General features: G+C 47.3%; 1 protein-coding gene across 4 annotated transcripts in view; it reads right to left on the minus strand.

The window, feature by feature from the left end:
• The window catches only part of RGL3 (ral guanine nucleotide dissociation stimulator like 3), a 99,274-nt gene that overhangs the window by 18,371 nt on the left and 53,609 nt on the right, over nt 1-27,294 (minus strand). For all 4 annotated transcript variants that reach the window (XM_063931220.1, XM_063931222.1, XM_063931219.1 and 1 more), the window contains 8 exons: nt 22,761-22,976; nt 18,029-18,132; nt 13,570-13,654; nt 11,580-11,663; nt 7,924-8,010; nt 7,786-7,818; nt 7,584-7,705; nt 726-815 (listed from right to left, as the gene is read on the minus strand). In XM_063931220.1, coding sequence (XP_063787290.1) covers nt 726-815; nt 7,584-7,705; nt 7,786-7,818; nt 7,924-8,010; nt 11,580-11,663; nt 13,570-13,654; nt 18,029-18,132; nt 22,761-22,976 — 821 coding nt within the window. The remainder of the gene's footprint in view (nt 1-725; nt 816-7,583; nt 7,706-7,785; nt 7,819-7,923; nt 8,011-11,579; nt 11,664-13,569; nt 13,655-18,028; nt 18,133-22,760; nt 22,977-27,294) is intronic.

The following is a 27,294-nucleotide window of genomic DNA, read 5'->3' on the forward strand; positions in this document are numbered from 1 at the left end:
GTGACGACTGAATCTACAATGTGTAGGGTGGACCTAGTAATAGGATAGTAGCTATGGAGAGTGGGCCTCGTGAAAGCACTGGAGCTATGGAGAGTGGGCCTAGTGAGAGCACTGGAGCTACAGTATGGAGATTGGACCTAGTAGGAGGAATGAAGCTATGGACATTGGCCCTATTAAAAGGATTGGAGCTGTGGAGAGTGGGCCTGGTGAGGGCACTGGAGGTATGGAGAATGGACATAGTGAGGAGATTAGAGGTATGGAGAGTGGACCTAGCGTGATGATTGGAGCTATGAAGAAAGGACCCAGTTATATGGAGAGGGCACATAGCGAGGGTAGTGGAGCTATGGAGAATGAACCTACTTAGGGGACTGGAGCTACAGTACGGAGAGTGGACCTAGTGAGAGGTAGAACTAATGTAAACAGTGTAAGCCTAGTTCTATAGAGAGTGGATCAAATGAGGGAACTGGAGCTTTATAGAGTGGACCTAGTAAGAGCACTGAGTTTATGGAAAGTGGACCTAGGAAGAGGACAGGAGTAATGGAGAGTGCACCTAGAGAGGGCACTGGAGTTATGGATAGTGGACCCAAGGACAGGACTGGAGCGATGGGTAAGCAAGTCAAGGCAGAGAACTATACCTGAAAGAGACCATAATATACTTCAGTAAAGCGCTGCAGAATCTGCTGGCACTTAATAAATTATAGTAATAATAATAAATATACACTTACGAGCTGAACCTCTTGGTCAGTTTCCTGCGGATACGAGGGGAATTGGGGCAGGAATCCGCAGGGGGCTCAATGCTACGAGAAATCCGGTAACTGTGACCCCAAAATAAATTGAAACAGGTTATGGCAACATTAGTTATCATTGCACCATGGTGCATTAATTATAACACAAACATAAATCTTAGTGTAATAACCCATCTGAATTAATAATATACCTGCTGTAATAATACATCTGCTGTAGGAACATAACGATAATAATACATCTATTATATGACCATGAATACTAGACACATACACAGTAATAACAGTCACACCCATTTATTGTGTAAATTGTAAACTCTAACCAGCAGATAAACCGGTCTCTGTTTGTGTGCGAAAGACATAGTGAAAGCTACATATATCCTTATTATACTCTAGCACATGGCATTCAGAGATCAGGCTTTCCAGCAGTGCAGGTTTTCTAGATCTCTTGATATGAGAACAGAATGACTAATACATTTAGATATGTTAAATACAGGTTATTCTACTGCTTTTCCTGTACATCCACATTATCCGCCCTCCCAAATGACAAACTTTCACATCGCACTAAAAACCCGGTATCGACACGGCATATTGCCGTGTCGAAACGGGTCAGTGTGCGATGGGAAAGGTCCTTTGCAGAATTAGCGGGTCGCCTGACCCGGTAATTCAACCCGGTAAAAAAGAAGGGTTATTACCGGGTTGAATACCGGGTCAGGTGCAGTGTGAATGGGAGCCGTTCCGATGCGACACGGCTCCCATTCACAGCATAGGGAGAGGCGGCGCAGGAGATGAGCTCATCTCCCAGCGCCGCCTCCACCCCCGCCCCTGCTGCTGCTGCGCCCCCCGCTGCTATGGCAACCGACCCAGTATATTGCCGGGTCGGAAAGCCAGCAGAGGAGCGCAAATGCCGGATCCCACCCGGTAAGGACACGTTTCTCTTACCGGGTAGGATCCGGCATTTGCGATCTGAATGCAGCATAATTGAGCTATCACACAATACAAAGCTTTTCCACACTTTCCTTTAATTCATGCTTAGAAAACTAATTTGGTAAATTAGTATTAAACTGTATTGTTTAGTATCGTTTGTGTTTTTATATTTTGGGATTATAATATATTTATATGAGGGTGGCAGTTTGTCTTTAAAACTTCGTGAAGGTATAACATAACATGCGGGAGGTTTATCAAGTCTTGGAGAGAGATAAAGTGGAGAGAGAGAAAGTAGATTCTAAAACTTTACAAGCTGTGCTAAAAAAAAACCGACAGGAACTGATTGGTTGGTACGTTATTAGTGATGTGCACCGGACATTTTTCGGGTTTTGTGTTTTGGTTTTGGATTCGGTTCCGCAGCCGTGTTTTGGATTCGGACGCGTTTTGGCAAAACCTCACCGAAATTTTTTTGTCGGATTCGGGTGTGTTTTGGATTCGGGTGTTTTTTTCAAAAAACCCTAAAAAACAGCTTAAATCATAGAATTTAGGGGTCATTTTGATCCCATAATATTATTAACCTCAATAACCATAATTTCCACTCATTTCCAGTCTATTCTGAACACCTCACAATATTATTTTTAGTCCTAAAATTTGCACCGAGGTCGCTGTGTGACTAAGCTAAGCAACACAAGTGGCCCATCTAGGAGTGGCACTGCAGTGTCAGACAGGATGGCACTTCAAAAAAATTGTCCCCAAACAGCACATGATGCAAAGAAAAATGAAAGAAAAAAGAGGTGCAAGATGGAATTGTCCTTGGGCCCTCCCACCCACCCATCTTGCAATTGTCCTTGGGCCCTCCCACCCACCCTTATGTTGTATAAACAGGACATGCACACTTTAACGAACCCATCATTTCAGCGACAGGGTCTGCCACACGACTGTGACTGAAATGACTGGTTGGTTTGGGCCCCCACCAAAAAAGAAGCAATCAATCTCTCCTTGCACAAACTGGCTCTACAGAGGCAAGATGTCGTCCTCCTCCTCATCATCCTCCGATTCCTCACCCCTTTCACTGTGTACATCCCCCTCCTCACATATTATTAATTCGTCCTCACTGGAATCCACCATCTCCGATCCCTGTGTACTTTCTGGAGGCAATTGCTGGTGAATGTCTCCACGGAGGAATTGATTATAATTCATTTTGATGAACATCATCTTCTCCACATTTTCTGGAAGTAACCTCGTACGCCGATTGCTGACAAGGTGAGCGGCTGCACTAAACACTCTTTCGGAGTACACACTGGAGGGAGGGCAACTTAGGTAGAATAAAGCCAGTTTGTGCAAGGGCCTCCAAATTGCCTCTTTTTCCTGCCAGTATACGTACGGACTGTCTGACGTGCCTACTTGGATGCGGTCACTCATATAATCCTCCACCATTCTTTCAATGGTGAGAGAATCATATGCAGTGACAGTAGACGACATGTCAGTAATCGTTGGCAGGTCCTTCAGTCCGGACCAGATGTCAGCACTCGCTCCAGACTACCCTGCATCACCGCCAGCGGGTGGGCTCGGAATTCTTAGCCTTTTCCTCGCACCCCCAGTTGCGGGAGAATGTAAAGGAGGAGCTGTTGACGGGTCACATTCCGCTTGACTTGACAATTTTCTCACCAGCAGGTCTTTGAACCTCTGCAGACTTGTGTCTGCCGGAAAGAGAGATACAACGTAGGTTTTAAATCTAGGATCGAGCACGGTGGCCAAAATGTAGTGCTCTGATTTCAACAGATTGACCACCCGTGAATCCTGGTTAAGCGAATTAAGGGCTCCATCCACAAGTCCCACATGCCTAGCGGAATCGCTCTGTTTTAGCTCCTCCTTCAATGTCTCCAGCTTCTTCTGCAAAAGCCTGATGAGGGGAATGACCTGACTCAGGCTGGCATTGTCTGAACTGACTTCACGTGTGGCAAGTTCAAAGGGTTGCAGAACCTTGCACAATGTTGAAATCATTCTCCACTGCGCTTGAGTCAGGTGCATTCCCCCTCCTTTGCCTATATCGTGGCCAGATGTATAGGCTTGAATGGCCTTTTGCTGCTCCTCCATCCTCTGAAGCATATAGAGGGTTGAATTCCACCTCGTTTCCACCTCTTGCTTCAGATGATGGCAGGGCAGGTTCAGGATTGTTTGGTGGTGCTCCAGTCTTCTGTACGCGGTGGCTGAATGCCGAAAGTGGCCCGCAATTCTTCGGGCCACCGACAGCATCTCTTGCACGCCCCTGTCATTTTTGAAATAATTCTGCACCACCAAATTCAATGTATGTGCAAAACATGGGACGTGCTGGAATTTACCCAGATGTAATGCACGCACAATATTGCTGGCATTGTCCGATGTCACAAATCCCCAGGAGAGTCCAATTTGGGTAAGCCATTCTGCGATGATGTTCCTCAGTTTTCGTAAGAGGTTGTCAGCTGTGTGCCTTTTATGGAAAGCGGTGATACAAAGCGTAGCCTGCCTAGGAACGAGTTGGCGTTTACAAGATGCTGCTACTGGTGCCGCCGCTGCTGTTCTTGCTGTGGGAGGCAATACATCTACCCAGTGGGTTGTCACAGTCATATAGTCCTGAGTCTGCCCTGCTCCACTTGTCCACATGTCCGTGGTTAAGTGGACATTGGGTACAACTGCATTTTTTAGGACACTGGTGACTCTTTTTCTGAGGTCTGTGTACATTTTCGGTATCGCCTGCCTAGAGAAATGGAACCTAGATGGTACTTGGTACCGGGGACACAGTACCTCAATCAAGTCTCTAGTTGCCTCTGAATTAACGGTGGATACCGGAACCACGTTTCTCACCACCCAGGCTGCCAAGGCCTGAGTTATCTGCTTTGCAGCAGGATGACTGCTGTGATATTTCATCTTCCTCGCAAAGGACTGTTGGACAGTCAATTGCTTACTGGAAGTAGTACAAGTGGTCTTCCGACTTCCCCTCTGGGATGACGATCGACTCCCAGCAGCAACAACAGCATCAGCGCCAGCAGCAGTAGGCGTTACACTCAAGGATGCATCGGAGGAATCCCAGGCAGGAGAGGACTTGTCAGACTTGCCAGTGACATGGCCTGCAGGACTATTGGCTTTCCTGGGTAAGGAGGAAATTGACACTGAGGGAGTTGGTGGTGTGGTTTGCAGGAGCTTGGTTACAACAAGAGGAAGGGATTTAGTGGTCAGTGGACTGCTTCCGCTGTCATCCAAAGTTTTTGAACTTGTCACTGACTTATGATGAATGTATAAGGGAGGATGTTCCGAAGTGGCTAACGTCCTTACCCCTACTTATTACAGCTTGACAAAGGCAACACACGGCTTGACACCTGTTGTCCGCATTTTAGTTGAAATAATTCCACACCGCAGAGGTGATTTCTTTTGTATTTTGACCAGGCATGTCAATGGCCATATTCGTCCCACGGACAACAGGTGTCTCCCTGGGTGCCTGACTTAAACAAACCACCTCACCATCAGAATCCTCCTTGTCAATTTCCTCCCCAGCGCCAGCAACACCCATATCCTCATCCTGGTGTACTTCAACAGTGACATCTTCAATTTGACTATCAGGAACTGGACTGCGGGTGCTCCTTCCAGCACTTGCAGGGGGCGTGCAAATGGTGGAAGGCGCCACCTCTTCCCGTCCAGTGTTGGGAAGGTCAGGCATCGCAACCGACACAATTGGACTCTCCTTGGGGATTTGTGATTTAGAAGAACGCACAGTTCTTTGCTGTGCTTTTGCCAGCTTAAGTCTTTTCATTTTTCTAGCGAGAGGATGAGTGCTTCCATCCTCATGTGAATCTGAACCACTAGCCATGAACATAGGCCAGGGCCTCAGCCGTTCCTTGCCACTCCGTGTCGTAAATGGCATATTGGCAAGTTTACGCTTCTCATCAGACGCTTTCAATTTTGATTTTTGGGTCATTTTACTGAACTTTTGTTTTTTGGATTTTACATGCTCTCTACTATGACATTGGGCATCGGCCTTGGCAGACGACGTTGATGGCATTTCATCGTCTCGGCCATGACTAGTGGCAGCAGCTTCAGCACGAGGTGGAAGTGGATCTTGATCTTTCCCTATTTTGACCTCCACATTTTTGTTCTCCATTTTTTAATGTGTGGAATTATATGCCAGTATCAATAGCAATGGCCTACTACTATATATACTGCGCACAACTAAAATGCACCACAGGTATAGAATGTAGATGGATAGTATACTTAATGACGACACAGAGGTAGGTACAGCAGTGGCCTTCCGTACCGTACTGCTATATATAGTATACTGGTGGTCACTGTGTCAGCAAACTGCAAAACTAAAATGCACCACAGGTATAGAATGTAGATGGATAGTATACTTAATGACGACACAGAGGTAGGTACAGCAGTGGCCTTCCGTACCGTACTGCAATATATAGTATACTGGTGGTCACTGTGTCAGCAAACTGCAAAACTAAATTGCACCACAGGTATAGAATGTAGATGGATAGTATACTTAATGACGACACAGAGGTAGGTACAGCAGTGGCCTTCCGTACCGTACTGCTATATATACTGGTGGTCACTGTGTCAGCAAACTGCACAACTGAAATGCACCACAGGTATAGAATTAGAATGTAGATGGATAGTGTACTTAATGACGACACAGAGGTAGGTACAGCAGTGGCCTTCCGTACCGTACTGTTATATATACTGGTGGTCACTGTGTCAGCAAAACTCTGCACTGTACTCCTCTTATATAATATTATACTGGTGGTCCCGACTCCCCAGTCCCCACAATAAAGCAGCACACTGAGCACAGATATGGAGTGTTTTTCAGGCAGACAACGTATACTGGTGGTCACTGTCAGCAAAACTCTGCACTGTACTCCTGCTATATAATATTATACTGGTGGTCCCCAGTCCCCACAATAAAGCAGCACACTGAGCACAGATATGGAGTGTTTTTTAGACAGACAACGTATACTGGTGGTCACTGTCAGCAAAACTCTGCACTGTACTCCTGCTATATAATACAGCTGCTCCCCAGTCCCCACAATTAGGCAGTGTGAGCACAGATATATGCAGCACACTGAGCACAGATAAGGAGCGTTTTTTTCAGGCAGAGAACGGATAAAACTGGTGGTCACTGATCAGCAAAACTCTGCACTGTACTCCTCCTATATTATACAGCTGCTCCCCAGTCCTCCCCACAATTAAGCAATAAAGCACAATCAAGTTCAACAATAACGGAGAGGACGCCAGCCACGTCCTCTCCCTAACATTTCCAATGCACAAGTGAAAATGGCGGCGACGCACGGCTGCTTATATAGAATCCGAATCTCGCGAGAATCCGACAGCGGGATGATGACGTTCGGGCGCGCTCGGGTTAACCGAGCCATACGGGAGAATCCGAGTATGGCTCGGACCCGTGTAAAAAGGGTGAAGTTCGGGGGGGTTCGGTTTCCGAGAAACCGAACCCGCTCATCACTATACGTTATATCTCTTAACTTTATCTCTCTCCAAGATTTGTTAAATCCCCCCATGTATTAAATGGCAACAAACGTCAGCCCCTATTAAATACATTTTGAGTGATACTTTGTTTTCCATTGTCCTCATTTTAAACAGAGACCTCCGCAGATACCAAAGTAAATGGTTTTCCAGATGGCCGTTTAAACCAGTGGTTGCCAAAGTCCTCAAGGACCCCCAACAGTGCATGTTTTCCAGGTCTCCTCACTGAATCGCAAGTGAAATAATTAGCTCCACCTGTGAATCTTTTAAAATGTGTCAGTATGTAATGAATACACCTGTGCACCTTCTAGGTGACCAGGAAAACATGAACTGTTGGGAGTGCTTGGGAACAGAGTCTAGGAACCACTGGTTTAAACGGTTGGTGTCTGCGCCTCTCACCTCTGGTCCTCAGTCAGCTGCCGATGGGTATAAAAGGCCTGTAAGATCTCCGGCTTCGGCGTCAGGACATAATGTCGGCAGGTCAGCTGAAGCTTCTGAATCTTGGCCAATACTTCATACTCCTAGAAAAAGGGGAGAGTGTCAGCTTTTGGGGCAAGGAGGCCGTATTTCTATCTGTGTAGACGGGCGGGACAAGACTCACCTTGCGCCTCTTCTCAAAGTTTATCAGCCCACCCTGTGAAACAGAAGGAGGTTCAGCGGGGGCGGACTGACAAATCATTCTGAAATAATGCGTTATAGGATAGAGAATGGCGCTTCCAGTAATCATGGCCGTTCTCACCTCTATGTAGTCAGGGAGGGCTGTGTCCAACATGACGAGATCTGTCAGAAATGTCCCAAGGTAGGGCACAGTCCCCTGGGCTGGTCGCTGCAAAGAAAATAATAGCCCTTGAAAAAGGTATAAGGAAATCTTTAATTTATTCTTCTCTCTCTTCATTTATTTTATTAAGGCGGAGATGTATAAAGTCTTTAAGTGAAAATGAAGAGACTTGCACAGTATATAACAATATTCTTGCTGCAAGTCTTATCCTAGCTTCCATACCTACAATCAAAATCCCGACAGTCAAAATCCCGACAACAATTGACCGACGATCAAAAATCCCGTCAAGGTCAAAATACCAACTTTTAAAATGTCTACAGGTCAGAAAGTTGACACAAGTTTTTCATATATATTTTTTTGTGTGTATGTTGACATGGACACCGTCCAAGTGTAACGCGTCCCCTCCCATGGTTCACCATGCTTCGGGTATGTTATATTCCCCCTCCAGGTCCACTGGGATGGAAAAGTATCAACAAGTCGGTTTCAATGAAAAAATCATGAAAAACTCATGTCGACTTTTTGACCTGTCGACATTTTAAATGTCGGTATTTTGATCATGTCGGGATTTTGACCTTCGGGATTCTGATTGTAGGTAAACTTGACCACATCCCCTTCCATATATGTGTAATAACACTTCAGACGCCTTTCATTTACTGTCGTCTTCTGCCAAGTGTTGTACTAAGGGGGTAATTCCAAGTTGATCGTAGCAGGACTTTTTTTAGCAGATGGGCAAAACCATGTGCACTGCAGGGGAGGCAGATTTAACATGTGCAGAGAGAGTTAGATTTGGGTGTGGTGTGTTCAATCTGCAATCTAATTTGCAGTGTAAAAATAAAGCAGCCAGTATGTACCCTGCACAGAAATAAAATAACCCACCCAAATCTAACTCTCTCTGCACATGTTATATCTGCCTCCCCTGCAGTGCGCATGGTTTGTCCATCTGCTAAAAAAAAGTACTGCTGTGATCAACTTGGAATTACCCCCTAAGTACACTGAGCACGCTGCCATATCTTCCTGGCATCCTTCTTTGCTTTTCAACAAGGATGGTTCTTATTGTCAGGCAGATTTTTTTGTGTTACTGTCAGCTCTTCTCTTTGGCTTGTACACAGCTCGTTCTACTTTGCAGTTCTGTGTCATATCCAAGGGCAAAAAAAAAAAAGTTAAATATTCTTGTCTACGTGATGGGAAAATCAATGGGGCCCATTTATCAAACAATATTTGCGGCTATTCCCCCCTGAAAACACTTGTTTTCGGGGGTTTGCCGCAAATATTAAGTATCCCCCAACTGTATGTAGGGAGGACTGCAACACACATCTCCAATACCTGCTGCGATCCCTCTATTCCCGCCAGCAGCCGCATCCTCCATAGGTTTATATGGGGGATGCAATGCTGCCAGATTTCTCAAAGCATTCCGGAGATTGACCTCCCCAGCTACCGCCATCTGAAGATGGCAGTAGCCAATTGTAGCCTATGGGTTACACAGCGCATTCCTACCCGGCAGAAGGTTCCCCCCGGACCCCTCCCCGGAATTGGCTGCTTGTGCATGTGCGGTCAGTGGGACTGCACATGTATAGTAACCCCGCCAGCTCACTGAGCACATCGCAGGAAAGGGCTCCGCCTGTCCCTGCAGTTGCTCTTTAATACATTCCTCTAATACCATTGCATATTGCAATAGAATCCTGGACGCTAATATCGCACCCAGATTGCACTGAATATGCAAACAGTGAGAAATGCAGAACGGATCAATAAACATAAGTGGAGGGCATATGCCTAAATGTCCATGTTGTCTGAAGGTGGAACACAACTTTAACTTAAAGTGAAATGGCCTCAGCGTCAGAACAGCCAAATGAATGTTAGAGAGAGCAGGACAAGGGGAGGCGGACACAACCCCTAAGTTATATTACACCCTGTACAATTATAACATCACACTATATCACAGCAACACTGGAGGTCATTATGCTGGACAGGCTTAATATTAGTATTAGTCGTTGGTGTCCATTTAATTAACACTAATTTGGAGTGTTTTATAATACCTGGGGGAAGCCTGTGGGCACTGCCATGCTATATAAAATAAAGAGATTGGCATTGCCGCCTGTGGCTGTGAGTTTGTATGGTGGTGGTAAAAAAAATAATAGGGGCTGATAAAATATCTCAGACTGTACAGCGCTGCAGCACAAGTTGGCGCTATACAAAACGAGGTGCATAATAAGCTCAGGCTAGGAGGGGGAGTGTTAAAGTCATAATTGCAGGTAGTCCTGTAATATTGTGCATCATCTATTATGTATATAGCTACTTCAGAGAAAGCTTCACCCTAGACTCCGTGCGGCTGCGTTACTCTTTCCCTCTATCTGAGAATTGTGTGATACCCTTTGCACCTCATGATCAGTACCTAGAGCCGGGGAATGACCTGGACTTTTCTCCTTCTTATTGATTTTATATGGACCTGCATTGGTCCTGGGGGCCGGGTATCGTGGGCACAGGTACTTGCTGTGATTGTGTAGCATGGTGTTTAGACTTTTGCATGTAAGAAAATACAGTACAGACGTGATCACTCAATGACCCGTTACACACGCAGATACGCTAGTGTAACGTGTGAGTCTGGCCCCTGATGGTGTATAGGCATACACTGGGGAGCTTAGAACGTAGGCAGGATGAGAAACTGATGGTGTATAGGTCCCCGATGGTGTATAGGCCCCATAGGCATACACTGGGAGGCTTAGAACATAGGCAGTATGAGGAACCCATGGTGTATAGGCCCTACAGTCATATACTATGGAGCTTAGAACGTAGTCAGGATGAGGAACCAATGGTGTGTAGGCCCCATGGTGTATAGGCCCCATAGGCATACACTAAGGACCTTAGAACGTAGGCAGGATGAGGAACTGATGGTGTATAGGTCCCCAATAGTGTATAGGCTCCATAGGCATACACTGGGAAGCTTAGAACATAGGCAGTATGAGGAACCGATGGTGTATAGGCCCCACAGTCATATACTAGGGAGCTTAGAACGTAGTCAGGATGAGGAACCAATGGTGTGTAGGCCCCATGGTGTATAGGCCCCATAGGCATACACTAAGGACCATAGAACGTAGGCAGGATGAGGAACCGTTGGTGTATAGGCCCCAATAGTATATAGGCCCCGATGGTGTTTAGGCTCCATAGGCATACACTAAGAAGCTTAGAACGTAGGCAGGATGAGGAACGAATGGTGTATAGGCCCCATAGTCATATACTGGGGATCTTAGAACGTATGCAGGATGAGGAACCAATGGTGTGTAGGCCCCATGGTATATAGGCCCCATAGGCATACACTGGGGAGCTTAGAATGTAGGATGGATGAGGAACCGATGATGTGTAGACCCCATGGTACATAGGCCCCATAGGCATACACTGGGGAGCTTAGAATGTAAGAAGGATGAGGAACCATAGATGGAGCAGTGCAACATGATGTAGGGTCTTTAGAAATATGAAGATAAATATGTCCCAGACTCACAACAGGTAAAGACGATAGCTTAATAACAGAGTGATTTCTGGCACTGCTGACATACAGTGAAACGCTCCACCTTAGCAACAGCAGCCGGCAGCCGTGTAAGAGCCATGCGATTTCTCTGACTTACTGTAGAGCGGACCTGTGAAGCCGACCTCTGAAGTGGTCGTGGCTCATTGCGAGCACTGTTTGTTCTGCGAAGCGGAATCTCGTCCTGTCGTGGGACACAAAACAGACATCATATTTTCCAATACCACCATGTGAACTTGTTAGCAAGACTGGTGTCGTCAAATTAGGAGTCTTATATATGTTATATTAAATACATCTGTTAATTATCTTTTAGTTTATTGTAGCATGTTCCTTTAGCTCATCTCACTATTGATGTATAATAGAAAGCTCTCCCCATATACCGCACCGACTGTCACGACTGGGCTGGAGGGGACCTCAGGAGTACTTTACATGAGAGAGCAATTAACGACAGTGACATTTAATAAGGACGGTCCTGACGGCGGGATGGGAATAAGATCCTGGTAGTCGGGATCCCGACAGTCAGAAGGCCGACAGCAGAAGTTATGGAAGTTTTGAAAAGCGCAACATGGGCCCCGTCCTTGCTGTGTTGAGGGGAAACATATATATATATATATATATATATATATATGTATATATATATATATATATATATATATATATATATATTATAATGATGGTAGGCTGGAGAGCGCTCGGATAAATGTCTCTTTACAGTATCTCTAGAGTGTTAGGGGGCGCTAAAGAATCTTTTTTTATTGGATGTATATCTCTTTTTTATGGATTATTTTTATGTACTATTTCTCACACTCGCTTACAAAGCCCTCACCCACTCCTCTCCCATCTACATCTGTGACCTTATCTCCCTTTACACTCCCACCCGTCCTCTTCGCTCTGCTAATGCTCGCCGACTCTCCTGCCTACGGATCACCTCTTCCCACTCCTACCTCCAAGATTTTTCACGTGCTGCACCACTTCTCTGGAATTCCCTACCTCTCCCCCTCAGACTCTCCACCTCTCTACAAAACCTCAAACGGGCTCTCAAGACCCACTTCTTCACCAAACCCAGCCAAATCTCATCCTAACCCTTTGTTCTACACTCTCCATGTACCCCATCTGTGTCACCCCTGTCTGTCTACCCCTCCCCTTTAGAACGTAAGCTCTCACGAGCAAGGCCCTCTTCCCTCATGTGCTTATCCTTTCTTACTTTAATAATCTTCAACTGCACCAAATCCATCAGTCTTCTGCCACCTGATACTTATTCCAGTGTCATCTGCTGATGTAACTATGTTTATTTACCCTGTACTTGTCCTATATTGTCAACTGTAAGTTGCTGTTTTCCTGTTTGATTATTCATGTACTCTGTAATTGGGCGCTGCGGAACCCTTGTGGCACCATATAAATAAAGGATAATAATAATAATAATAATAATGTACAAATAAACGTTTTATGAAGTATTCTTGGTTGGATGAAAAATATGGAAGGGGACCTATGATGTCAACCATATGGTGATGATCTTGTGGACCAAAAGAAACCTTTCTATGCATATAGGGAAATGCACCCTAGGTGAGTTCTAATTTTAAGAGATTACCACTGGGCCATATAAGAAGTGTGAGCAGCAGGATAAAAAGAAACCTTTATGTGAATGCATCTCCCTTTATAGGGGTGAGTCTAAAGGTTCCTTTGAGAGCGGGCATACAATCTGATAGCTGCTTTGGGATAATTATCTCCTTGCTGTTCTTTGTCTTGAAGCCAACAGCATATCGACAATAAGATTCTTCTGTGACGTTTTTAAAGTAGTTGACATTTCTGTCAGAAATTATTCTGAAAATTTATTTTTGAATGTGTTATTTTGCATTTGAATGAAAAATGTTTTTCAAATGTGGGTGTATGTGTATATAAGGTACTAACAGAGCATCCTCAGTTCATATCCATAAACTTATTGGAATGTCCATTAAATAGGAGCGATACTCAGATATATTTTTTCTTTTTATATATATATATATATATATATATATATATATAATATATACACACACATACTTATATTGCAGTTCTACAGTCAGTAAACATATACTGGACGTACAGTGTACCTTTGTCAGGATTTCCCGGCTTATCTCGTGATTGTTATCATCAGAGAAGATGGCGGATAGTTTATGGAAGATGTTCAGGTTGTCTCTGGGGAAGAGAAGGCGTTTGCAGATGCAGCGTCAGAACAGAGTATTTCAGAAGACTGCTATATACTGTAATACTGGGGTACGACACCGGTTTTGTTATGCTTTATACTCTGCATAAAGAATTTACTTAGAGGCTTTTACAAACTGTAACCTCGTTTATTGACTTTGATATTTGTGGAGCTTCCAGGTGACTCTGTTCAATGAAATTTGTTACATTTCAGTGATAAGTGACAATAACAAATATAGGGATCTATGTACATATGAGCCCTACACATTGAGCGATCCGCCGCCGAGATGCCCGAAGGCGGATACGGGCGACCCGGCGGCGGCAGTGACGGGGGAGTGAAGTTTCTTCACTCCCCCGTCACCCGGCTCCATGGAAGTGTAGGCAAATATGGACGAGATTGTCCATATTGGCCTGCCTGTACAGACGACGGGGAACGAGCGATGATCGAGTGCAGGGCCGCGCATCGTTCATCGCTGGTGCCTCCACACTCAAAGATATGAACGTTATCTCGTTCATTAATGAACAAGATCGTTCATATCTTTGAGTATTATCGCCCAGTGTGTAGGGCCTATAAGTCTTGGAGGGAGATAAAGTACCAGCCAATCAGCTCCTGTCATTTTTCAAACATAGCATGTAACATGGCAGCTAGTAGTTGATTGGCTGGTACTTTATCTGTCTCCAAGGCTTAGTACATCTTAGTACATAGGGCCTAATTCAGAATTGATCACAGCAGCAAATTTGTTAGCAGTTGAGCAAAACCATGGGGGTAATTCCAAGTTGATCTCAGCAGGAATTTAGTTAGCAATTGGGCAAAACCATGTGCACTGCAGGGGAGGCAGATATAACATGTGCAGAGAGAGTTAGATTTGGGTGGGTTATTTTATTTCTGTACAGGGTAAATCCTGGCTGCTTTATTTTTACACTGCAATTTAGATTGCAGATTGAACACACCACACCCAAATCTATCTCTCTCTGCACATGTTATATCTGCCTCCCCTGCAGTGCACATGGTTTTGCCCAATTGCTAACTAAATTCCTCCTGCGATCAACTTGGAATTACCCCCCATGTGCACTGCAAGTATAACATGTGCAGATATAACATGTGCAGAGAGAGTTAGATTTGGGTGGGGTGTGTTCAAACTGAAATCTAAATTGCATTGTAAATATAAAGCAGCCAGTATTTACCCTGCACAGAAACACAATAATCCACCCAAATCTAAAGGCCCATACACACTTGACGATGCACACATCGTTAACGACCGTCGTTAACGACTTCCCTTGAACTTCCCTTGAACAGCTGAGCAAACGACATAAGCATACACACTACCAACGACCAAAGACCAAAGACCAAAGACCATAGACCATTCATCGTTGAAGCATCCAAGCTGAACAGTTTATTAAAATAATGAGCTGGGAACAGGGCTGGTGAACAGTGGCTTGGTCGTTGGTCGTTGGTCTTTCACACCATACACATTCAACGACGTCTCTGGTCTGTAACGACCATAGTGGAAATTGAGCATACATGCTCCACAGATAAGCGAGGGTCGTTAACGTCCCGCGGGGCCGCGCATCGGTGGTCGTCGGATGCATACACACTTGACGATATAATGAGCGACGTCGTTGATGAGGGCTGAAATGAACGACGTCGTTCATTTTATCGTCAAGTGTGTATGGGCCTTAACTCTCTCTGCAAATGTTATATCTGCCACACCTGCAGTGCAGATGGGGGGTAATTCAGAGTTGATCGCAGTGGCAAATTTATTAGCAGTGGGGCAAAACCATGTGCACTGCAGGGGGGGCAGATATAACGTGCAGAGAAAGTTAGATTTGGGGGGTAATTCCAAGTTGATCGCAGCAGGAATTTAGTTAGCCATTGGGCAAAACCATGTGCACTGCAGGGGAGGCAGATTTAACATGTGCAGAGAGAGTTAGATTTGGGTGGGTTATTTCATTTCTGTGCAGGGTAAATACTGGCTGCTTTATTTTTAAACTGCAAATTAGATTGCAGATTGAACACACCCCACCCAAATCTAACTCTCTCTGCACATGTTATATCTGCCTCCCCTGCAGTGCACGTGGTTTTGTCCAATTGCTAACTAAATTCCTGCTGCGATCAACTTGGAATTACCCCCTTGGGTGGGTTATTTTGTTTCTGCGCAGGGTAAATACTGGCTGCTTCATTTTTACACCTTAATTTAGATTTCAGTTTGGACACACCCCACCCAAATCTAACTCTCTCTGCACATGTTACATCTGCTCCCCCTGCAGTGCACATAGGGGGTCATTCCGAGATGATCGTAGCTGTGCTAAATTTAGCACAGCTATGATCATTCACACTGACATGCGGGGGGACGCCCAGCACAGGGCTATCCCGCCCCGCATGTCAGTAAAGCCCCCCCCCCCCCCCCGCACAAATACAAAAGCATCGCACAGCGGCGATGCCTGTGCCCTTCAAGAGTAACTCCCGGCCAGCGCAGCCTTAGCGTACTGGCCGGGAGCTACTCATCGCTCCCCGGCCCGCAACGGCTGCATGTGACGTCACGCAGCCGCTGCAGCCCGCACCCCGTTCAGTCCGTCCACACCAGCGTTGGCCGGACCGTGCCCACGAAACGACAGCCAAACGCCGCCGTTCCGCCCCCTCCCGCTCAGCGACCGCCTCTGCCTATCAATCATGCAGAGGCGATCGTAGCGTCCCAATGGCCTTCGGCCGCCTGGCTTGCTCCGGCGCATGCGCAGTTCTGACCTGTTCGCACCGCTGCGATAAACTGCAGCGTGCGATCGGGTCAGAATGACCCCCACAGTTTTGCCCATCTGCTAACAAATTTGTTGCTGCGATCAACTCTGAATCACCCCCATAGACCCCACAGTCTTCTTAACCTCTGATATATTACCCCTGTATTGTTGAGGTTACTGCATTACTGTGTTCATATATTAATTGTTTTAGGTAAACCAATTATTTTATTAGTAACATGAGGATAAGCACACATGTGCATATATATATATATATATATATATAGCAGTGTTTCCACAAAGTGGAGGGTGCACTCACGCTTGTATATTAATAGTCCATACATAAACAATACTTTTTATTGAGACTGTCAATAGTCTTATTGTCGACGTTTCGGTCCGTTTACCGAACCTTTCTCAAGACCAGTAACACATCGTAGTCAAATTGACATCATTCATCATAGATTAATAGTGTGTCTAAAATCAATTCCATCATCATGTATAATGAACAAAGGGGGTAGCAGGTATGGACACCAAAATGAGAGTCATAAATACAGACGGTGATTGTCACGTCTCTGATCACACAAATGCTGCTACTTGGATGCAGCTACAGGGCGGTAGAAAGACATAGAGCGAATTATCAGAGGAAGAGTAGTTCGTCCCTGTGCTCCAAGTAGCAGCGTTTGTGTGATCAGAGACGTGACAATCACCGTCTGTATTTATGACTCTCATTTTGGTGTCCATACCTGCTACCCCCTTTGTTCATTATATATGATGATGGAATTGATTTTAGACACACTATTAATCTATGATGAATGATGTCAATTTGACTACGACGTGTTACTGGTCTTGAGAAAGGTTCGGCAAACAGACCGAAACGTCGACAATAAGACTATTGACAGTCTCAATAAAAAGTATTTTTTATGTATGGACTATTAATATACAAGAGTGAGTGCACCCTCCACTTTGTGGAAACACTGCTATTCGAGTAGACCGACTGGGTTTATTAGGAGCACCCGCCATGTTGGAAGCTATAAGATGAGAGTGCAGGATCTTCATGTATATATATATATATATATATATATATAAATAACATGGGGCGTTTGGCAGCCAATAGTAGGCCAGTATGATAATGCTGACAACGTTCCCTCAGCCAATCACAAACACGCACTACAGCATCAGCAAACTCATACGCCTACCACCCCTAATAGAGATATCACAGAGATTTGTCTATCATGTTCTAGAACACAGTAGAGAAATGATAACTAAAATATGATTGGTTGCTATGGGTAACACCATTACTTTTCATTTTTAGAAGCTTTAGTAAATCCAGCCCTTAGGCCCAGATGTATCAAGAATTGGAGAGTGATAAATAGCATAGTGATAAAGTAGCAGCCAATCAGCTCCTAACTGCCATGTTACAGGCTGAGTTTGAAAAATGACAGTTAGAGGCTGACTGGTTGACACTTTATCACCGTGCAATTTATCACTCTCCAAGGCTTGATAAATAAGGGCCTATGTCAGACAGTCTTCATGTCAGGGATGGCCAAGTGGGTGAGCTCACAGCACTTACTGGCAGCCATAGCTGAGGTTAAATAAAATGCAGCATGAACCATCGGGTGGGTGTCGGGGCACCCATACCTGCTCACTGACGACCAGGTCCGCTTCAGCCGGTAGATGGAATTCGACTGAAGGGCTGACAGAATGGCTCGGAGTGAAGAGAAGTTACGCAGAAATCTGCAATACTGGGAAAGAAAAGGGGCAGATGTATCAAGCCTTGGTGAGAGATTACATGGTGAAGATGCCCAAAGCGGCCAATCAGCTGCTAACTGTCATTTCGTATGCTGTGCTAGATACATGACAGTTACAAGCGGAATGGTTGTTTTGGGCATAAAGAGGCCCATTTATCAAGTGTTAGCTAGTTAAAACTTATTGCATGTGATAGTGCTCCAGCCAATCAGCTTCTAACAGTCATTTTCCACATATATGACAGGAACTGATTGGCTGGAGCACCATTTTTCATAGCTCCCTCCTGTCTGTGTCACCCTGTGGTGGGAGGGGGAAGCATTCGATATCCAGGCTGTGGGGATCCTGACTGCCAGGATATCGACAACTATTCTCCCTCTTGGGGTGTCCACGACACCCCTGGAGGTAGAATAAATAGCGTGGCACGCATAGCGCGCCACCGTGCCCGCAGCGTGGTGAGCGCAATGAGCCCGCAAGGGGCTCTTTTGCACTCGCCCCACTTCCGGCATTCCGGCGGTCGGGATCCCTGCACTGCTATGCTGGGCGCTGGGATCCTGACAGCCGGGATATAGTAGTACACCAGTGGGAAGGACAGATCCTATGTCACATAGTTCCCTCCTGTCTGTGTCACCCTGTGGTGGGAGGGACAGACCCCATGTCACATAGCTCCCTCCTGTCTGTGTCACCCTGTGGTGGGAGGAACAGACCCCATGTCACATAGCTCCCTCCTGTCTGTGTCACCCTGTGGTGGGAGGGACAGACCCCACGTCACATAGCTCCCTCCTGTCTGTGTCACCCTGTGGTGGGAGAGACAGACCCCATGTCACATAGCTCCCTACTGCCTGTCACCCTGTGGTGGGAGGGACTGACCGCATGTCACATAGCTCCCTCCTGTCTGTGTCACCCTGTGGTGGGAGGGACTGACCGCATGTCACATAGCTCCCTCCTGTCTGTGTCACCCTGTGGTGGGAGGGACTGACCCCATGTCACATAGTTCCCTATTGTCTGTCACCCTGTGGTGGGAGGGACAGACCCCACATCACACAGCTCCCTCCTGTCTGTGTCACCCTGTGATGGGAGGGACAGACCCCACGTCACATAGCTCCCTCCTGTCTGTGTCACCACGTGGTGGGAGGGACAGACTCCATGTCACATAGTTCCCTCCTGTCTGTGTCACCCTGTGGTGGGAGGGACAGAATCCACGTCACATAGCTCTCTCCTGTCTGTGTCACCCTGTGATGGGAGGGACAGATCCTATGTCACATAGGTCCCTCCTGTCTGTGTCACCCTGTGATGGGAGGGACAGATCCTATGTCACATAGCCCCCTCCTGTCTGTGTCACCCTGTGATGGGAGGGACATATCCTATGTCACATAGCTCCCTCCTGTCTGTGTCACCCTGTGGTGGGAGGGACAGACCCTATGTCACATAGCTCCCTCCTGCATGTGTCACCCTGTGGTGGGAGGGACAGACTCCATGTCACATAGTTCCCTCCTGTCTGTGTCACCCTGTGGTGGGAGGGACAGAATCCACGTCACATAGCTCTCTCCTGTCTGTGTCACCCTGTGATGGGAGGGACAGATCCTATGTCACATAGGTCCCTCCTGTCTGTGTCACCCTGTGATGGGAGGGACATATCCTATGTCACATAGCTCCCTCCTGTCTGTGTCACCCTGTGGTGGGAGGGACAGACCCTATGTCACATTGCTCCCTCCTGTCTGTGTCACCCTGTGATGGGAGGGACAGACCCTATGTCACATAGCTCCTTCCTGTCTGAGTCACCCTGTGGTGTGACGGACAGACCCCTTGCAGAGCCGTCTTTTTGTATGGGCTCAATGGGCACTTGCCCAAGGGCCCCAGGAGTATAAGGGCCCTAGACTGATAGCTGAGGGTCCCCTCTTTCCAGGGGTACCAGATTTTTGAAAATCGGACTTGGGGAACCGGAGATATCCTACTTCAAAGTAGTGGTCCCAATCCAAGCCTGTTAATTGCTCTTCCCAGCCAGATATCTCGGGTTCTGTTTAATTTATATTTTTTATGAGGGTATATAACAAAAGCTGGTATTCTCCCCTTTTGGTGAACACTGGCAGCTTGTCTCTACTATGCCCAGAAATAGAGATATCAGCCTTCCAGCAGCTGGTCCCTGCTCCAACTCCACACGCCTGGTATGCATTTTTTAATTTTCTTTAATGGATTGCTCTGGCTCCTGAACTCTGATACCCAAGTCCCAAGCATCTCCGAGTCCTAACAGGAGGGACTCTCTAGTGTTTTATCCCATTCAAAGCTAAGAAATCTATTTCCAGGAACTAGAGATATCTGCAGTCAAGCAAGCTGCCCTCCCACCAGAAAATGATGAATATTAAGCCCACTCCACTATCCACCCCTCCCCTGCGTATTATACACCCCCTACCACCCTGGAAGTCATGTACCGGGGCCCCTTCATTCAGCCCAATGCCCCCTTCTACAGTTTAGTGTTCTCCCTTCCGCCCCATCTCCCGCCATCTGTGCAGTAAAGTAGTAATTAGCAGAAATTACTGCTCCAGGTCCTACATGCTGAGCGGAAGATAGAACACCCCCTACCGCCCACAGGAAATCAAAGCTGCCGCTGATAGCACCTCCCACCACTGGAGGATGGGTAAGGGCCCCAGTGCATTTTTGTGCCCAGGGGCCCACACTGCTGTTAAGATGGCCCTGACCCCTTGTCACATAGCTCCCTCCTGTCTGTCACCCTGTGGTGGGAGAGACAGACCCCATGTCACATAGCTCCCTACTGCCTGTCACCCTGTGGTGGGAGGGACTGACCGCATGTCACATAGCTCCCTCCTGTCTGTGTCACCCTGTGGTGGGAGGGACTGACCGCATGACACATAGCTCCCTCCTGTCTGTGTCACCCTGTGGTGGGAGGGACTGACCCCATGTCACATAGCTCCCTATTGTCTGTCACCCTGTGGTGGGAGGGACAGACCCCACATCACACAGCTCCCTCCTGTCTGTGTCACCCTGTGATGGGAGGGACAGACCCCACGTCACATAGCTCCCTCCTGTCTGTGTCACCACGTGGTGGGAGGGACAGACTCCATGTCACATAGTTCCCTCCTGTCTGTGTCACCCTGTGGTGGGAGGGACAGAATCCACGTCACATAGCTCTCTCCTGTCTGTGTCACCCTGTGATGGGAGGGACAGATCCTATGTCACATAGGTCCCTCCTGTCTGTGTCACCCTGTGATGGGAGGGACAGATCCTATGTCACATAGCCCCCTCCTGTCTGTGTCACCCTGTGATGGGAGGGACATATCCTATGTCACATAGCTCCCTCCTGTCTGTGTCACCCTGTGGTGGGAGGGACAGACCCTATGTCACATAGCTCCCGCCTGCATGTGTCACCCTGTGGTGGGAGGGACAGACTCCATGTCACATAGTTCCCTCCTGTCTGTGTCACCCTGTGGTGGGAGGGATAGAATCCACGTCACATAGCTCTCTCCTGTCTGTGTCACCCTGTGATGGGAGGGACAGATCCTATGTCACATAGGTTCCTCCTGTCTGTGTCACCCTGTGATGGGAGGGACATATCCTATGTCACATAGCTCCCTACTGTCTGTGTCACCCTGTGGTGGGAGGGACAGACCCTATGTCACATAGCTCCCTCCTGTCTGTGTCACCCTGTGATGGGAGGGACAGACCCTATGTCACATAGCTCCTTCCTGTCTGAGTCACCCTGTGGTGGGACGGACAGACCCCTTGTCACATAGCTCCCTCCTGTCTGTCACCCTGTGGTGGGAGGGACAGACCCCACGTCACATAGCTCCCTCCTGTCTGTGTCACCCTGTAGTGGGAGAGACAGACCCCATGTCACACAGCTCCCTCCTGTCTGTGTCACCTTGTGGTGGGAGGGACAGACCCCATGTCACATAGCTCCTTCCTGTCTGAGTCACCCTGTGGTAGGAGGGATAGAACCCATGTCACATAGCTCCCTCCTGTCTGTGTCACCCTTTGGTGGGAGGGACAGACTGCACGTCACGTAGGTCCCTCCTGTCTGAGTCACCCTGTGGTGGGAGGGACAGATCCCATGTCACATACCTCCCTCCTGTCTGTGTCACCCTGTGGTGGGAGGGACAGATCCCATGTCACGTAGCTCCCTTCTGTCTGAGTCACCCTTTGGTGGGAGGGACAGACCCCACGTCACATAGCTCCCTCCTGTCTGTGTCACCCTGTAGTGGGAGAGACAGACCCCATGTCACACAGCTCCCTCCTGTCTGTGTCACCCTGTGGTGGGAGGGACAGACCCCATGTCACATAGCTCCTTCCTGTCTGAGTCACCCTGTGGTAGGAGGGATAGAACCCATGTCACATAGCTCCCTCCTGTCTGTGTCACCCTTTGGTGGGAGGGACAGACTGCACGTCACGTAGGTCCCTCCTGTCTGTGTCACCCTGTGGTGGGAGAGGGACAGACACCACGTCACATAGCTCCCTCCTGTCTGTGTCACCCTGTGGTGGGAGGGACAGATCCCATGTCACGTAGCTCCCTTCTGTCTGAGTCACCCTTTGGTGGGAGGGCCAGACCCCATGTCACATAGCTCCTTCCTGCCTGTGTCACCCTGTGGTGGGAGGAGCTATGCACATTTCTCACCTGTGCTATACAAATCCACTTCTCCAGCACTTTTGCTCTCAGTTGTGGTTTCAGCTGGATGTCGCTCAGGACGGATGCTGTCACACAAGCTGTCACTGCATTGAACTGGGCAACAGTGGCCCTAACACTAGGGGCCACATGTCTGTTTTCCTTCTTGTCACGTTGCGACCAAATACTCCCAAGACAGTGGCAGGACTGTAACTTCTGAAAGAGATCCTGTGACAGAGGGGTAGAAGATAGATGTATCTGGTGACTGCTATATACCAGCTTATTCTTGATGTACCTTATTCCTATAATTTACAAGAACATAATTATCATAAGCCTACAGCATATAATCAGGATGGGTCCTACAGTGTTGAGGGAGAGGGAGCTATGTTACACATATATAGGTTTCTTGTCCATGGAAATTAGCTTCAGACATAAAATCCATACTTCCCTTTAGGTGCCAAATAAGGTGAAGCAGTTATAACAAATTCCTACTTATCTTGTCCATTTGGACCCAACAGGAGTTTAAGTGTACTATAAACATAGGCCCTCATTCCGAGTTGATCGGTCGCAAGGCGAATTTAGCAGAGTTACACACGCTAAGCCGCCGCCTACTGGGAGTGAATCTTAGCTTCTTAAAATTGCGACCGATGTATTCGCAATATTGCGATTACTAACTACTTAGCAGTTTCAGAGTAGCTCCAGACTTACTCTGCCTGTGCGATCAGTTCAGTGCTTGTCGTTCCTGGTTGACGTCACAAACACACCCAGCGTTCGCCCAGGCACTCCCACCGTTTCTCCAGCCACTCCTGCGTTTTTTCCGGAAACGGTAGCGTTTTCAGCCACACGCCCCTGAAACGCCGTGTTTCCGCCCAGTAACACCCATTTCCTGTCAATCACATTACGTTCGCCGGAGCGATGAAAAAGCCGTGAGTAAAAATACTTTCTACATAGCAAAGTTACTTGGCGCAGTCGCAGTGCGAACATTGCGCATGCGTACTAAGCGGATTTTCATTGCGATGCGATGAAAAATACCGAGCGAACAACTCGGAATGAGGGCCATAGCTCTGTCTTTCTGTGCTCCTCATTCCTGCATGTATAGCACCAGGCAGACTAGGTTATCAGAATCAGCTTTATTGGCCAGGTGTACTCTCATACACTAGGGAATTTTTGCTGTGTTTATCTGTGTTACCCTTGGCTCAACTGTGCCCTGTGCACTGGACATTATTGTATCCAGAAAGCAGCTCTGCACTATGGGGGTCATTCCGAGTTGTTCGCTCGCAAGCTGCTTTTAGCAGCTTTGCACACGCTAAGCCGCCGCCTACTGGGAGTGAATCTTAGCTTATCAAAATTGCGAACGAAAGATTAGCAGAATTGCGAATAGACACTTCTTAGCAGTTTCTGAGTAGCTCCAGACTTACTCGGCATCTGCGATCAGTTCAGTCAGTTTCGTTCCTGGTTTGATGTCACAAAAACACCCAGCGTTCGCCCAGACACTCCTCCGTTTCTCCAGAAACGGAAGCGTTTTTTCACACACACCCATAAAACGTCCAGTTTCCGCCCAGAAACACCCACTTCCTGTCAATCACATTACGATCACCAGAACGAAGAAAAAACCTCGTAATGCCGTGAGTAAAATACCTAACTGCATAGCAAATTTACTTGGCGCAGTCGCACTGCGGACATTGCACATGCGCATTTGCGACTAATCGCTCCGTTGCGAAAAAAAAAATAACGAGCGAACAACTCGGAATGAGTCCCTATATCTCATGGCAATAAAGATAAACACCTCTGTTAATTGTACAAAGACGTGGCTGAAAAGCACAGAGCTATTTGTGCTGTGTTATGCAATAAGCACTATAGGCAGGTGAATTTGATAACCAGGAGCTTGGTGCTGTAACCCATACAGCCAATCATACGTCAGGTCTGGTTACCACAACAGAGATTCTCAAACTTGTTCTAATCAGCTTGCCATTGGACCTGATTCAGCGGTGGACGCAGAATGCCGACGCAGAGTCCTTCCCTTGTGTACGTCCGTGCATCCGAGTTTGCAAGAAATGAGATACCCACTCGTAGCGTCTGTACACAATGTAATACCAGTTGTGCCTGATATTGCAACCGCGACTCTGTATGGACACAGGCCCTCATTCCGAGTTGATCGCACGTAGCAACTTTTTGCTGCTGGTGCGATCAACTTGACGCCGCCTATGGGGGAGTGTATTTTAGCATAGCAGGGTTGTGATTGCTTGTGCAGCCCTGCTATGCTAAAAAAGTTTCCTGCAAAACAAGACCAGGGTCAGACTTACTTACCCTGTGCGACGGATCCAGCGACGAAGGTCCCGGGATTGACGTCAGACATCCGCCCTCCAAACGTCTGGATCCGCCTGCGTTCGCCTCACCACGCCTTGAAAACGGTGAGTATCCGCCCTGGAACACCGCCCGCCTGTCAGTCTTCATTTGATCGCCGCTGCGATCACTTTCTGTGCTGGCGGCGTCGCATTGCGGGCGCCATGCAGCCGCATTCCCGACCCGTTCGCACCGCAGCAAAGAACCGTTGCGTGCGAACGGGTCGGAATGTCCCCCATAGTCGGGAGACTTGCACAGCAGCAAAAATATTGCTGCACTACCTCCAGCATCAGCAGTGCGTACACCCCTTTCTGTCCATACCATGAATGATTACCAGGTACCCTATTACAGATGGGAGTAGAATGTATTGCCAACTGAACTGTACACCAAGTTCAGGCTTAAATAGGAATCTACGTCATCAGCACAATTCATACTCTGAAACAAACGCTACTCCAAGTGTAGTTATCCCTGATGCTCACACAGGACACACACAGGGGTCACACATACTGTACACACCAGGGTTCCCACACCTGACAAGGGTCTCACACACACCACTGCTGCAGAAGACCGGATCCCGACAGGCTGGAGGAAGAAGACACCACTTCAGAAGGTGAGTAATTAAAGACTAATTAAGTTAATTGGAAATTCCAATTGCTAAATTAGTCATTGGGGTGTGTCCGAGTAGTCCCAGAGCAAGTTCCGACAATTTTTTCTTAAAATAACGAGACTTGTTCTGGGGCTGTGAGAAAAAAAGACGCAGTGATTTCAACTGACATCACCGTGGCTCATTTTCTCCCCTTCAATTGAATAGGAATAACCCTGCATCTGCGGGAAAAATAAGAATTTACTCACCGGTAATTCTATTTCTCGTAGTCCGTAGTGGATGCTGGGACTCCGTAAGGACCATGGGGAATAGCGGCTCCGCAGGAGACTGGGCACAACTAAAAGAAAGCTTTTGGTCTAACTGGTGTGCACTGGCTCCTCCCTCTATGACCCTCCTTCAGACCTCAGTTAGGATACTGTGCCCGGAAGAGCTGACACAATAAGGAAGGATTTTGAATCCCGGGTAAGACTCATACCAGCCACATAAATCACACCGTATAACTCGTGATACAATACCCAGTTAACAGTATGACAACAACTGAGCCTCTCAACAGATGGCTCAACAATAACCCTTTAGTTAAACAATAACTATATACAAGTATTGCAGACAATCCGCACTTGGGATGGGCGCCCAGCAAGTACGGACTACGAGAAATAGAATTACCGGTGAGTAAATTCTTATTTTCACTGACGTCCTAAGTGGTTCCTGGGACTCTGTAAGGACCATGGGGATTATACCAAAGCTCCCAAACGGGCGGGAGAGTGCGGATGACTCTGCAGCACCGAATGGACAAACTCTAGGTCCTCCTCAGCCAGGGTGTCAAACTTGTAGAATTTAGCAAATGTGTTTGACCCCGACCAAGTAGCTGCTCGGCAAAGTTGTAGAGCCGAGACCCCTCGGGCAGCCGCCCAAGAAGAGCCCACCTTCCTCGTGGAATGGGCTTTCACTGATTCACTGATTTAGGATGCGGCAGTCCAGCCGCAGAATGTGCAAGCTGAATCGTACTACAGATCCAGCTTTGAAGCAGGTGCACCCAACTTGTTGGGCGCATACAGGATAAATAGCGAGTCAGTCTTTCTGACTCTAGCTGTCCTGGAAACATAAATTTTCAGGGCCCTGACTACGTCCAACAACTTGGAATCCTCCAAGTCTTTTGTAGCCGCAGGCACCACGATAGGTTGGTTCAGATGAAAAGCTGATACCACCTTAGGGAGAAACTGGGGACGAGTCCTCAATTCTGCCCTATCCATATGGAAAATCAGATAAGGGCTTTTACATGACAAAGCCGCCAATTCTGATACACGCCTGGCCGAAGCCAAGGCCAACAACATGACCACTTTCCACGTGAGATATTTCAATTCCACGGTTTTAAGTGGCTCATACCAGTGCGACTTTAGTAAATCCAACACCACGTTGAGATCCCAAGGTGCCACTGGAGGCACAAAAGGGGGCTGAATATGCAGCACTCCCTTAACAAAAGTCTGAACTTCAGGTAGTGAAGCCAATTCTCTCTGGAAGAAAATCGATAGAGCCGAAATCTGGACCTTAATGGAACCCAATTTGAGGCCCATAGTCACCCCTGACTGTAGGAAGTGCAGA

Source organism: Pseudophryne corroboree, chromosome 6 (genome assembly GCF_028390025.1).
Source record: "Pseudophryne corroboree isolate aPseCor3 chromosome 6, aPseCor3.hap2, whole genome shotgun sequence".
Lineage (NCBI taxonomy): Eukaryota > Metazoa > Chordata > Amphibia > Anura > Myobatrachidae > Pseudophryne > Pseudophryne corroboree.